Source organism: Saccopteryx bilineata, chromosome 4 (assembly GCF_036850765.1).
Source record: "Saccopteryx bilineata isolate mSacBil1 chromosome 4, mSacBil1_pri_phased_curated, whole genome shotgun sequence".
Lineage (NCBI taxonomy): Eukaryota > Metazoa > Chordata > Mammalia > Chiroptera > Emballonuridae > Saccopteryx > Saccopteryx bilineata.
In genome coordinates this window covers 77,360,672-77,372,793 of record NC_089493.1, presented here as the reverse complement: position 1 = coordinate 77,372,793, position 12,122 = coordinate 77,360,672, and the positions used below count along the sequence as shown (strand labels likewise).

General features: G+C 43.0%; 1 protein-coding gene across 1 annotated transcript in view; it reads left to right on the top strand.

The window, feature by feature from the left end:
* Positions 1 to 109: 109 nt before the first annotated feature.
* Positions 110 to 12,122, top strand: part of PDIA3 (protein disulfide isomerase family A member 3) — a 31,813-nt gene continuing 19,800 nt past the window's right edge. The window contains exons 1-3 of the mRNA XM_066276652.1: positions 110 to 423; positions 7,699 to 7,777; positions 10,825 to 10,942. Of these exons, the coding sequence (XP_066132749.1) occupies positions 257 to 423; positions 7,699 to 7,777; positions 10,825 to 10,942 (364 nt within the window). The 5' untranslated portion in view covers positions 110 to 256. The remainder of the gene's footprint in view (positions 424 to 7,698; positions 7,778 to 10,824; positions 10,943 to 12,122) is intronic.

Genomic DNA, 12,122 nt, shown 5'->3' with positions numbered 1-12,122 from the left:
CTTCGGCCCCGCCCCGCGCCCCCGGCCACTCGGCAGTTACCAGCTGGTACCGCCCGCCCGACGCAGGCGCCGCGCAGCCAATCAGCGGCTGCCACACTGCGGCCCGAGTGGGGCTGGGGGGTTGGGACCTCCGGTTGCAGGTCCGCCTGGGTTAGACAGTGAGTGCAGGCAGAGGGTGCGTGGTTGCCGGCCCGGCATCCGCAGTCCCCCGACAGAGCCCCAACCCTCCTGGCCGCCTCGACCTCACCTCGTTGCCATGCGCCTCCGCCGCCTAGGATTGTTCACGGGAGTGGCGGTGCTGCTCACCGCGGCCTACCTAGCTGCTGCCTCCGACGTGCTGGAACTCACTGACGACAACTTCGAGAGTCGCATCTCCGACACGGGCTCTGCGGGCCTCATGCTCGTCGAATTCTTCGCCCCCTGGTGAGGCCCCTGAGCCGGGAGCGGGTGGGAGTCGGGCTGGGTCGGGGGCGAAGGCGCGGGAACGGCTGGGCCTACGCAGCGCTGGGTCGTCCACAGTGCCAGCGGGCCCGGCTGCGGCCTGCGAATTTCCCGGCCCTGGGGATCCGAGGTGCCCCGTCGGGAGAGGAGAAGTGGGTACTGATCGCCGTGGGGGGGAGGGGGCGAGACCGGAGAAGGAAAACCCGAGAAGGGCCTTCTCACTCAGAGCCACATCCTCACCTCCGGGCTCTTGCGGCACTTCCTACTCGCAGAGGGTTTAACTCTCCCCTTGCCCCCTTCGATGGGGATCTTCCCGTTCCTGAGTGAGTCACTGTTAACGTTCTCCGTTCTACAGAGTAGGCATTCCAAGGCCTCATCTCGGAAGCGAACATTTCATCAGGTGCAGAGGTCCGAGGCTCCCAGGGTACTTCCTTTCTTCTTGCCCCAGACCCCGCAGCCAGTGGTTTTTAGCCAAGGTCACTCAGTGGCTACATAGTGGTCCTAAGTGCTTTCTTGGGCGAGCAATTATTTTGTCCATCCTATGGTGCACACTTTCTCCATTAAGTACACCGCTTCGCAGCGCCAGCAGAATCCTGTCAGAAAGATGGAGTAGGTGAACAAGAGTTAATTTCGTCAGAATCTGCCTGAATTGTCCGATTTAATTAGGATTTGTTTTTTAATGCCAAAAAATACTCCAGTCAGAAAGTGAGCAGTGTTGGAGAAATACTTCACTTCAGGGTGATTTAACTAAACTAACTCGAAATAAAAAGCTGGGGGTAGGAACAGGGAACAAATAGGATTTCTGGTCCAGTAATAAACCCAAGTTTTATTTTTTACTTAACCCCCCAAATCTTTACCACAGAAAAACTGCAAACAGTGATTAAATTAACACATATGATAGCTCAATATATCTATGCTAATTAGCAGTACTTAATTTTCCACCCTGCCACAATTGGTACCCTTAATTAAAACCTCTGTATTCAAGCCCTGGATGGGTGGTCAAGTGGTTAGAGCGTTGTCCCCCACACACCAAGGTTGCAGGTTCCATCTCCTGTTAGGGCACATACATGAATCAACCAGTGAGTGCATACATAAGTGGGATAGCAAATTGGTTTCTCTCTCTCTTCTCTCTAGAATCAATCAATAATTTTTTTTTTTTACTATGTATTTTAAAGTATCAGTAAAGCAAAGTGCATAACTTTCACTTGCTTCCAACTCTGGTCTGACTAGTTGAGGGTTATGCTAGAACTCCTATAATGAAGATCACCTGAACCAGAAGGATTGTGCTAGAGGCAATAAATTTTGTTTTTAACTTGTAACCGATTTTGTGTCCAGGGCATTCCTATGGCTAACTGGCAGTACTGAATACACATCATATGTGGTCTTTATACATCTTTAGACTCATTCTCTCTTAGAAAACTCTTTCCAATCATATAACCATGCTGTTAGCTTTAAGGGGGTGTTACTGTAATTAGAGTGGCCATATGGAATTTTTTTCATAAATGGGTGATGCTTCAATGACTACAGGAGTCAACATGAGGTGAATTGCTGGAGAACTGTGTTTAAGAGTAAAATGAGCCTATTTTGAGCGGGTTCTTTTTCTGATTTAGGATATTTTTTCCACTTTCATTTTACAAGTGAAAGTGAAAGATTCTTTTTGAAAACTATTATTTATAGACTAATTTGTAATACTAGCATTATCTGAATTTCTCTGGGCAAGTAAATATGTAGCACCATTTAAATGTTTGTGATAATTTCAGAAAATTTATTAATCAGTAGTAAATTTTAAGTCCTCAATATCTACTTATGTTGTAGATTTCTACCCTACTCTCTAGGACAGTATTATTAATAATGACATTTGATATACATAGTTTCTAGCATAAAGAAAAAGACTGTCCATAATATGAAATGGAATAATTAATACAGGGTGGGGCAGAAGTAGGCTTACAGTTGTTAGTATGCAAAACAGTTTATTCTGTATTAATTGTATTATTTTCGATATGAACAACTAAGTCTACTTTTGCCCCACCCTATATTTATTTATTTAATGTTTATAAAAGAGGGAGACGGAAGTATTGATCTGTTCCTATATGTGCCCTGACCAGGGATTGGACTGGTAACTTCTGCACTTATGGACAATACTCTAACCAGCAAGCTGTTCAGCCAGGGCCTGTATTTATTTTTATATGTGCTGAGTCCTTTACTTGGATTCCTGCCCCTGTACAATGACCCACACCAGCTCCCAAATTGATCGTTTCAATAAAATTTAGCTCAAAAGTTACTTCTTCCATCTTTAAACAACTAACTGGGTTAACTCCCTCTTCTCTATTGGGACCTAATAATACTGTCTTACCCCTTCAGACTGGTGCTTCTTTAGGGAAAGGACTATATCAATTTTTTCTGTCAAGCTAAAATACTAGCCTTTGGCATGGGGCAGGCATGAAGTAATGATTAATGATTCATTCTAGGGTGAATATTTGTTGGGATTCATTACTGCCAAGTGCTATCTTTGAAGGTAGAAGTGATTATTTGTGTTTTCATATATCTAGGAGTGGGTAAAATAATTAGTGGTTAATCTTAATGTTCACCTTCAAGCTCTACCTGGGTTTCATTCATCAGAATCTGTCTAAATTGTCAGTTTTAATTAGGAGTTTTGAAAAAGCTAGAGTACTCCAGTGAGAAAATAACCAGTGTTGGAAAAATTCTCATCTACAGGGTGATTTAACTGAACAAAGGTATAAATTCTTTAGGATAGAACTACTGTAACTGAAATAAAATCTTGACGGGGGGTACAGAAACAAATAAGATTTGTGGCCCACTAAACTTGAGTACTATTTTTTATTTTACCCCAGATCTTTACCACAGCAAACAGTGATTTATCTTTTTTTTTTTTTTTTAATTGCTTTTTGGAGCGCCAGGCCAACGCTCTACCACTGAGCCAAGAGGCCAGGGCCATACATTAACTTTTGAACCCTTAGTATCTTCCCCCAAGCCTGGAGAGAGAGGAGAGAAGCAGGAAGCATCTGCTCATAGTAGTTGCTTGCTGTATGTGTCTTGATGAGGCAAGCCCAGGGATTTGATCCCATGACCTCAGCATGCCAGGTCAGCACTTTATCCACTGCGCCACTACAGGTTAGGCTACAGTGATTATCTTAATGCATGGGATAACTCAATATATACATGCTAATTAACAGTACTTAATTTTTCCACTTCTGCCACAATTATTTTTAATTAAAAACTACCTGTACTCTGCTTGTTCTGTGGTGTCATAGTGGATAGAGCGTTGACCTGGAATACTGAGGTTGCCAGTTTGAAACCCCGGGTTTGCCCAGTCAAGGCACATATGAAAAGTAACTACTGAATTGATGCTTCCCACTCCTCTCCTGCCTTTCTCTTCCCCTCTCCTCCAAAAAAAGTCAGTAAGTCTTTAAAAAAAAAAACTATCTGTATTCAAAAGTATCAGTAAAACAAAGTACAGGATGGGACAAAAGTAGGTTTACAATGGTGAGTACACAAAACAGAGTTTATTCTTGTATTATTTGTTAATTTTTGTATTATTTTCCATATAAACAACTGTGAACTTACTTTTGCCCCACCCTGTGTGTAACTTTCACTTTCTCCTAACTGTCTTCGCTTCAGGGTCTCAACTGACTTGTTGAGGGTTTAACTAGAACTCCTATAGTGAAGACCACTTGAACCAGAAGGATATGTTAGAGGCAAGGAATTTTGTTTTCAGCCTTCTTGACAATTACTACATACTCAACAGAAATCTCTCTTCTGTTTCTTCTTTATTCTCATTGCCACTGTACTAGGCCAAGTTTTCATTTCTGCCATGTGAAATATCTCTAGTGGCATTTTTATCTCTGCTTTTTCCCTTTGTGCTATATATTGCTGGCTGATGTAGTCTTAATACATAACACATTTATTATCTCTTAACAACAACAAAAAAGCCCTTCACAGTTCTCTGAATAGGTCCTTCTCACTAGAAATTTTATCTTTATTTTATTCTTTCCCTAAAACACCCTACCATGTCCTTTCTGAAGCCTTACATCCTTAGCGGCCCAGATCCAATTCTTACTCTCTTTAACATACATTAACTTTTTTTTTTTTTTTTTTTTTTTTGTATTTTTCTGAAGTTGGAAACGGAGGCAGTCAGACAGACTCCCGCATGGGCCCGACCAGGATCCACTCGGCACGCCCACCAGGGGGCAATGCTCTGCCCATCTGGGGCATTGCTCTGGGTTGCAACCAGCGCCATTTTAGCGCCTGAGGCAGAGGCCACAGAGCCATCCTCAGTATCCGGGCCAACTTTGCTCCAATGGAGCCTTGGCTGCGGGAGGGGAAGAGAGAGACAGAGAGGAAGGAGAAGGGGAGGGGTGGAGAAGCAGATGGGATCTTCTCCTGTGTGCCCTGGCCGGGAATTGAACCCGAGACTCCTGCACACCAGGCCGACGCTCTACCACTGAGCCAACCAGCCAGGGCCCTAACTTTTTTTTTTTTAACACTGATTAATAAGTTTATTTTTTTGTATTTTTCTGAAGTTGGAAACGGGGAGGCAGTCAGACAGACTCCCACATACGCTGCACTGGGATCCACCTGGCATGCCCACTAGGGGGCGATGCTCTGTTGCCAACCAGAGCCATTCTAGCGCCTGAGGCAGAGGCCATAGATCCATCCTCAGTGCCCCGGCCAACTTTGCTCCAATGGGGCCCTGGCTGCAGGAGGGGAAGAGAGAGACAGAGAGGAAGGAGAGGGGGAGGGGTGGAGAAGCAGATGGGTGCTTCTCCTGTGTGCCCTGGCCGGGAATCGAACCCGGGACTCCTCCACGCCAGGCAGATGCTCTACCACTGAGCCAACCGGGCAGGGCCATACATTAACTTTTGAACCTTTAGTATCTTCCCCCAAACCTGGATTTCTCAAATAAATTGGTTATTTTATTATATTAGATTAATTATAATTTGCATACTTTTGCTACAACCCAAGTACACAAAATTTTAATTTCTTACACAATATTAGAATTGAAAAATAAAGAGGATACAATGAATAATTTTATATTTCAGACATACCTACGATGCCACTGATTATGAGAAGAATCATTATTTTCTGTCTCGCAAAGAAATGCTATCATTGAAACTTGCACTTGCATGGCACATTCCAATTTCAGATATGGTAAAATGTGCATCTTGTGAAATATAGTATAAGGAATACCATTTATTCTCCACTCAGTCTAAAAGAAATAAAGCCAGTACAGTTGAAGCCCCATGTACTCCTTCCCCAACTTATGCACTCCACCACCCAGAATTTGGTATTATTTGGTCCTTTTGTATTTTTAGTAAATATGTATGTGACTAATAAAATACTTTTTTTTTTTTTTAAATACCACTTTTCCTTCATTTAAGTTTTCTGATGATATTTTTATAGGACTCCTAAAGACCTTGAAGAATATAAAATCATGTATTTTTTTGTTTTAAACAAGTTTTAGGGGCATATGTATCCAAGTTGCTTATTTATCACTTAAAATAAATTTTGAGCCCTGGCCTCTTGGCTCAGTGGTAGAGCGTCGGCTGGCGTGCAGGAGTCCCGGGTTCAATTCCCAGCCAGGGCACACAGGAGAAGCGTCCATCTGCTTCTCCACCCCTCCCCCTCTCCTTCCTCTCTGTCCCTCTCTTCCCCTCCTGCAGCCAAGGCTCCGTTGGAGCAAAAAGTTGGCCCTGGTGCTGAGGATGGCTCCATGGCCTCTGCCTTAAGTGCTAGAATGGTTCTGGTTGCAACAGAGCAATGCTCCCTGGTGGGCCTGCCAGGTGGATCCTGGTCGGGCACATGTGGGAGTCTGTCTGACTGCCTCCCCGTTTCCAACTTAAGAAAAATACAAAAAAAAATTTTTTTTTTTTGAGACTGTTGGCTATGAAGTGTAACAGTTCAAGTTTTCCTATATTTTCCTTCCTTTTTTCTAATTCTATTTTTGCTGTCTGGGGCAATCTCAGAACTAATCACCTTCTCAGAGTGAACCCTGTCCAACCCGTTGGCTTTTGAAGAGGTGATTGATATACAGCTGGTGTTAGTTGTATACTAAGGAGGAGTATGTTACTCACCTTCCCCCATTGTATATTCACTGTACCTTGAGGCACTGTTCCGACTTTCTGGTAGAGGAGCAGGTGTTTCTGATGCCCCTCTGAGAACATTCTAATTGACATAATATTTTATCCTCATCCATTATTATAGCCAGGTGAACTGTGTAGCTGTAAAAATCAGGCCTGCAGTCATTTCAGATTCTATGCTGAAACTCAGTTGAGAGGGAAAATACCTCCGATGAGCTGCTACAGTATCTATTTATAACAAATGAGTGCCTTCTGGGCTTCATTCTGCTACCCCTCAAACTGGGTTTTTGGTCAAAGGGAGTCATATTTAAGGAATGGAGAAAAAATACTTGATGGTGATTCTTAAGGCGTGCATATCATACTTGGGACCTTAGAGGTTTCAATCACAATTTTTTTTTTCCTGAAGCTGGAAACGGGGAGGCAGTCAGACAGACTCCCGCATGCGCCCAACTAGGATCCACCCAGCATGCCCACCAGGGGGCGATGCTCTGCCCATCTGGGGCGTCACTCTGTTGTGACCAGAGCCACTCTAGCGCCTGAGGCAGAGGCCACAGAGCCATCCTCAGCGCCCGGTCCATCTTTGCTCCAATGGAGCCTTGGCTGTGGGAGGGGAAGAGAGAGACAGAGGAAGGAGAGGGGGAGGGGTGGAGAAGCAGATGGGTGCTTCTCCTGTGTGCCCTGGCCAGGAATCGAACCCGGGACTTCCGCACGTCAGGCTGATGCTCTACCACTGTGCCAACTTGCCAGGGCCTTCAATCACAATATTTTTAAGGACCACAGTGCTGTTTTCTTAAAAATATCTTGTCCTTCATTTTATCCTCATTATCTGATCGAAAAAACTTGAGCCCTTTATGTCTTTAATGTAAATCCATTTGACTGCCACTTTCAGGACTCAATTGCACTTTTATTGAGAAAATAGATGCTACTCTGGACTGAGCTAGTCTTTAGGCTTGAGATAATGATACTTTTACCTTTTGAGAGCTCTGGTTTGCCCTAAATACTAATGGATATTGTTCAAGTGGTGATGCTTTTATTTTTGGAAGCAGCTTCTAGTTCAGATGTAGCATTATAGTTTGAGTTTCTGCCTAGAGAAATAAAGTTAAAAAATTTCTAGGATTGAACTGATAATTTGGCTTTTTAAAAAAATATATCTGTATAGGTGTGGACACTGCAAGAGGCTTGCCCCTGAATATGAAGCTGCAGCTACCAGATTAAAAGGAATAGTCCCATTAGCAAAGGTGAGTATAGGTGGATTCTTCATTAAAGGAAATGAGGTAATTTAAATAATAGTTTGTAAAATTAATATTACTTCTACTCTCATGGTGCTAAGAAGAGAGAACACTAGTTTCTGGACAGATTCACAGCTGACTATTGTATCAATTATGGTTTCAAAAGATTATAAAGAGTAGAACTAAGGGAATTATTGGTGAAAGAAACAAAATATGGTAAATACTAAGGGGCAGCATGACCTGTGGTGGCGCAGTGGATAGAGCTGTGATAGTCATCATGGTACTAAGTCATTCGATTCGAGTTGGCTAAACTGCTGAGGGTTTGATGACTGCTTGGCATCAGAAGAAGACCCTTCAGATTCAACAACCATTTCCTCATGCATCTTATCAAAATACACTTGATCACCATGTTCACTTTCTTTGTCCTTAGAAGAAATAAAACCATTGAAAACTGGAACCTGGAGTGTCTCAGAGTGTAGGATAGGGTGTATTGCTGAAGAAGTATTAGGATATGCAATCATATGCCATTTTTTCTTGCCGATGCCCTTTGTATGGATCAGAAATAACAGTCACTGCTGTGGCCCTTAGGTTCATGCCAAACCATGGGAATACCAAAAGGCATTCCTTTGTGTTTTCCTTTTGTCCAGTCACGATGCATTCCTCACAATTATGACACACAATACGAGGAGCCCAATTCTTGTCTTGATCACCAAGGGGAATTTGAAAATAGGCAATATATGCACGTGTCACAAATGATGAAATATTGCACCTTTGACGTTGAAGTGTGTAACAGCCACATATATAACAGAAGGTGTCAGGACTATTCTTACATTTACGCCTACCCGAAGCCATGATTCAATCTTAAAACAAAATAAAAGGGTGTTTTTATCAGATAATAATTTATTACATTTAAAAACAACTACAATTACATAAAAATGATGTTTGTAAAACATTAATTGCCTGTAATTATGTTCAATCCAAGAGTCATTGCCCTTTAACCCCAATTTAAAAACCAATGCATGCCATTGACTGTAACAAAAAGAAATTAAAATTGCATAAAAACTAGAGCATGCACTAAAAAACAGATTTCAGATTTGGAATCAGTGATGCAGAAATATATAAAACCTCATGCAACAGAAAATGAAAAAAAAGTTCCCCAGTGTTACTGAGTAAATTAGTTCCCTAAACTATCATATGGTAGTCACAGTGATGGAAATTGGAAAATGACATGAGATATTGATAAGTAACTCACTGGTCAACTATAAACTTGGTGTATACTTTTACAATGAAAGCTATGCTTCTAGAATTTTATAATCTGTATTAAACCCATAGTTGTTCCATTCTTAGAGCTCACATCTTATCCAGTCTCAAATAGTTCAAACATACTTATTTGAACAATTGGAAACTGCTCTTAGTCATAATGTTTCTATGGCAGCTTGCCATAAGAAAAAAGGGAATTCAGTCTTAATTTTTGTCACATGTGGCTATAGCCTGTGTTAATCTGGACACAAGACTTTTCTGAACCTCAGTTTATATTAAAGCATTGTGATAATAACCAAGTGACTAAATAAATGGAAATTGTCTTCCCTCTTACTCATTGATCTTACTGGATGTCATGTTATAGTTTAGCCCAGAATCATACTACCTCAGGGAGTATATTCAAGTATTGGTATCTTTGCTAATAATGTTAGATGATTTGCCAAATCAAATTATACCCCACACCCCAGCTAAAGGATATATACATTTTGCCATGTATCTTCTTGATAATAATCATTATCAAAAATAAGCCACTGCTACTAACTTAAGTGATTTATCCTTCCCATGTTCTGAAGCAGAAAAAAGGTGGAGATTGCTTTCGACAATAGAGACTTAAAGGGCAGAATTTATTCATTTATTTACTTATTTTTAGAGAGAGAGAAACATCAATATGTTGTTCCTTATTCGTGCATTCATGGATTGCTTCTTGTATGTGCCCTGACTGGAGATTGAACCTGCAACCTTGGCATATCAGGATGATGCTCTAACCCAGTGGTCCCCAACCTTTTTTGAGCCACGGACCAGTGTAATGTCAGAAAATATTTTCACGGACTGGCCTTTAGGGTGGGACGGATAAATGTATCACATGACAGAGAGAAGCGTCAAGCGTGAGTCTTAGATGGATGTAACAGAGGGAATCTGGTTATTTTTTTTAAATAAAACATCGTTCAGACTTAAATATAAATAAAACCAAAATAATGTAAGTTATTTATTCTTTCTCTGCAGACTGGTACCAAATGGCCCACAGACTGGTACCAGTCCGCGGCCCCAGGGGTTGGGGACCACTGCTCTAACCAACTGAGCTACTTGGCCAGAGCTCCAAGGGCAGATTTTTTGGGGGCGTGGGGGAATTTTTCTGAAGCTGGAAATGGGGAGGCAGTCAGACAGACTCCCGCATGCGCCCGACCGGGATCCACCCGGCACGCCCACCAGGGGGCGATGCTCTGCCCATCCGGGGCATCGCTCCGTTGCGACCAGAGCCACTCCAGCGCCTGGGGCAGAGGCCAAGGAGCCATCCCCAGCACCCGGGCCATCTTTTTGCTCCAATGGAGCCTTGGCTGCAGGAGGGGAAGATAGAGACAGAAAGGAAGGAGAGGGGGAGGGGTGGAGAAGCAGATGGGCGCTTCTCCTGTGTGCCCTGGCCGGGAATCAAACCTGGGACTCCTGCACGCCAGGTCGACGCTCTACCACCGAGCCAACCGGCCAGGGCCAGGGCAGAATTTAAATTGTTATTTGTAAAAATAATAATAATATTAAAAATTATCATTTGTGTGTTTTGTATGGGAGTATATTCAAGTATTGAATATACTCTAAGAAATCTTAAGTTTCAAAGATTTTCTTAGGTGGTTTTTAATGTAGCTAGCCCAGCACCAATCTGCCTTTAAAATCTAATGTTTTGTGGCATGTGTGTCAAAAACTGCTTGATCCCATTCTGACTTGACCAATCTTAATATTTAGGGAATATAGGAAGAATTGGCAGGCATTTGGATAACAAGTGGCTTATGCATTTTAATCTTTAGGTTGATTGTACTGCCAACACAAACACCTGTAATAAGTATGGAGTGAGCGGATATCCAACCCTGAAGATATTTAGAGATGGGGAAGAAGCGGGTGCTTATGATGGGCCCCGAACTGCTGGTAAGGATTCCTGATTATATTCTGGAAACTGAATTTATTAAGTACCCTGTTTGTAGTGAGAACATGACATTTTTCTTTACAACATATATTCAGTCTTTAAAATTCCTCATCTAGCTTGATCAGGCGGTGGCTCAGTGGATAGAGCGTCGGACTGGGATGCAGAGGACCCAGGTTCAAAACCCCGAGGTTGCTGGCTTGAGCGCAAGCTCATCCGGTTTGAGCACAGCTCACCAGCTTGAACCCAAGGTCGCTAGCATGAGCAAGGGGTCACTCATTCTTCTGTCCCCCCCACCCCCCGGTCAAGGCACATATGAGAAAGCAATCAATGAACAGTGAAAGTGCCGTAAAGAAGAATTGATGCTTCTCATCTCTCTCTTCCTGTCTGTCTGTCTATGTCACACAAATAAATAAATAAATAAATAAAATTCCTCATCTAAGAGATCAGTTGGCAGCTAACAAAATACTTCTCTAAATAAACAGATTATATAAGTAACATAGAAAATATTTGAGCTTGAGTTGTAAGATCAGCTAGGCATTTTTTCATTTGACAAGTATTGAGTACTCTGTGCCAGGTATTCTAGATATATCAGGTGCTCAGTATTTATTGATAAACAAAACAGACAAGGTTCCTACTCTTGTGATGCTCACATTCTGGAAGATGAAGAAAAGAAGGCAACAAGTTTTAAAATAGAAATAGGTAACCACTACCTCACATCCATTAGGATGGCTACTATCAAAAAAAAAAACCAACACATGCTTGTGAGGATGTTGAACAATTGGAACCCTTTTGAATTATTGGTGTAAATGTAAGATGGTGTAGCTGCTATGGAAAACAGTATTGGGTCCTGGCCGGTTGGCTCAGTGGTAGAGCGTCGGCCTAGTATGCGGGGGACCCGGGTTCGATTCCCGGCCTAGGCACATAGGAGAAGCGCCCATTTGCTTCTCCACCCCCCCCCCTCCTTCCTCTCTGTCTCTCTCTTCTCTTCCCCTCCCGCAGCCAAGGCTCCATTGGAGCAAAGATGGCCCGGGCGCTGGGCATGGCTCCTTGGCCTCTGCCCCAGGCGCTGGAGTGGCTCTGGTTGCGGCAGAGTGAATGGAGGGGCAGAGCATCGCCCCCTGGTGGGCAGAACATCGCTCCCTGGTGGGCAGAACATCGCCCCTGGTGGGCATGCTGGGTGGA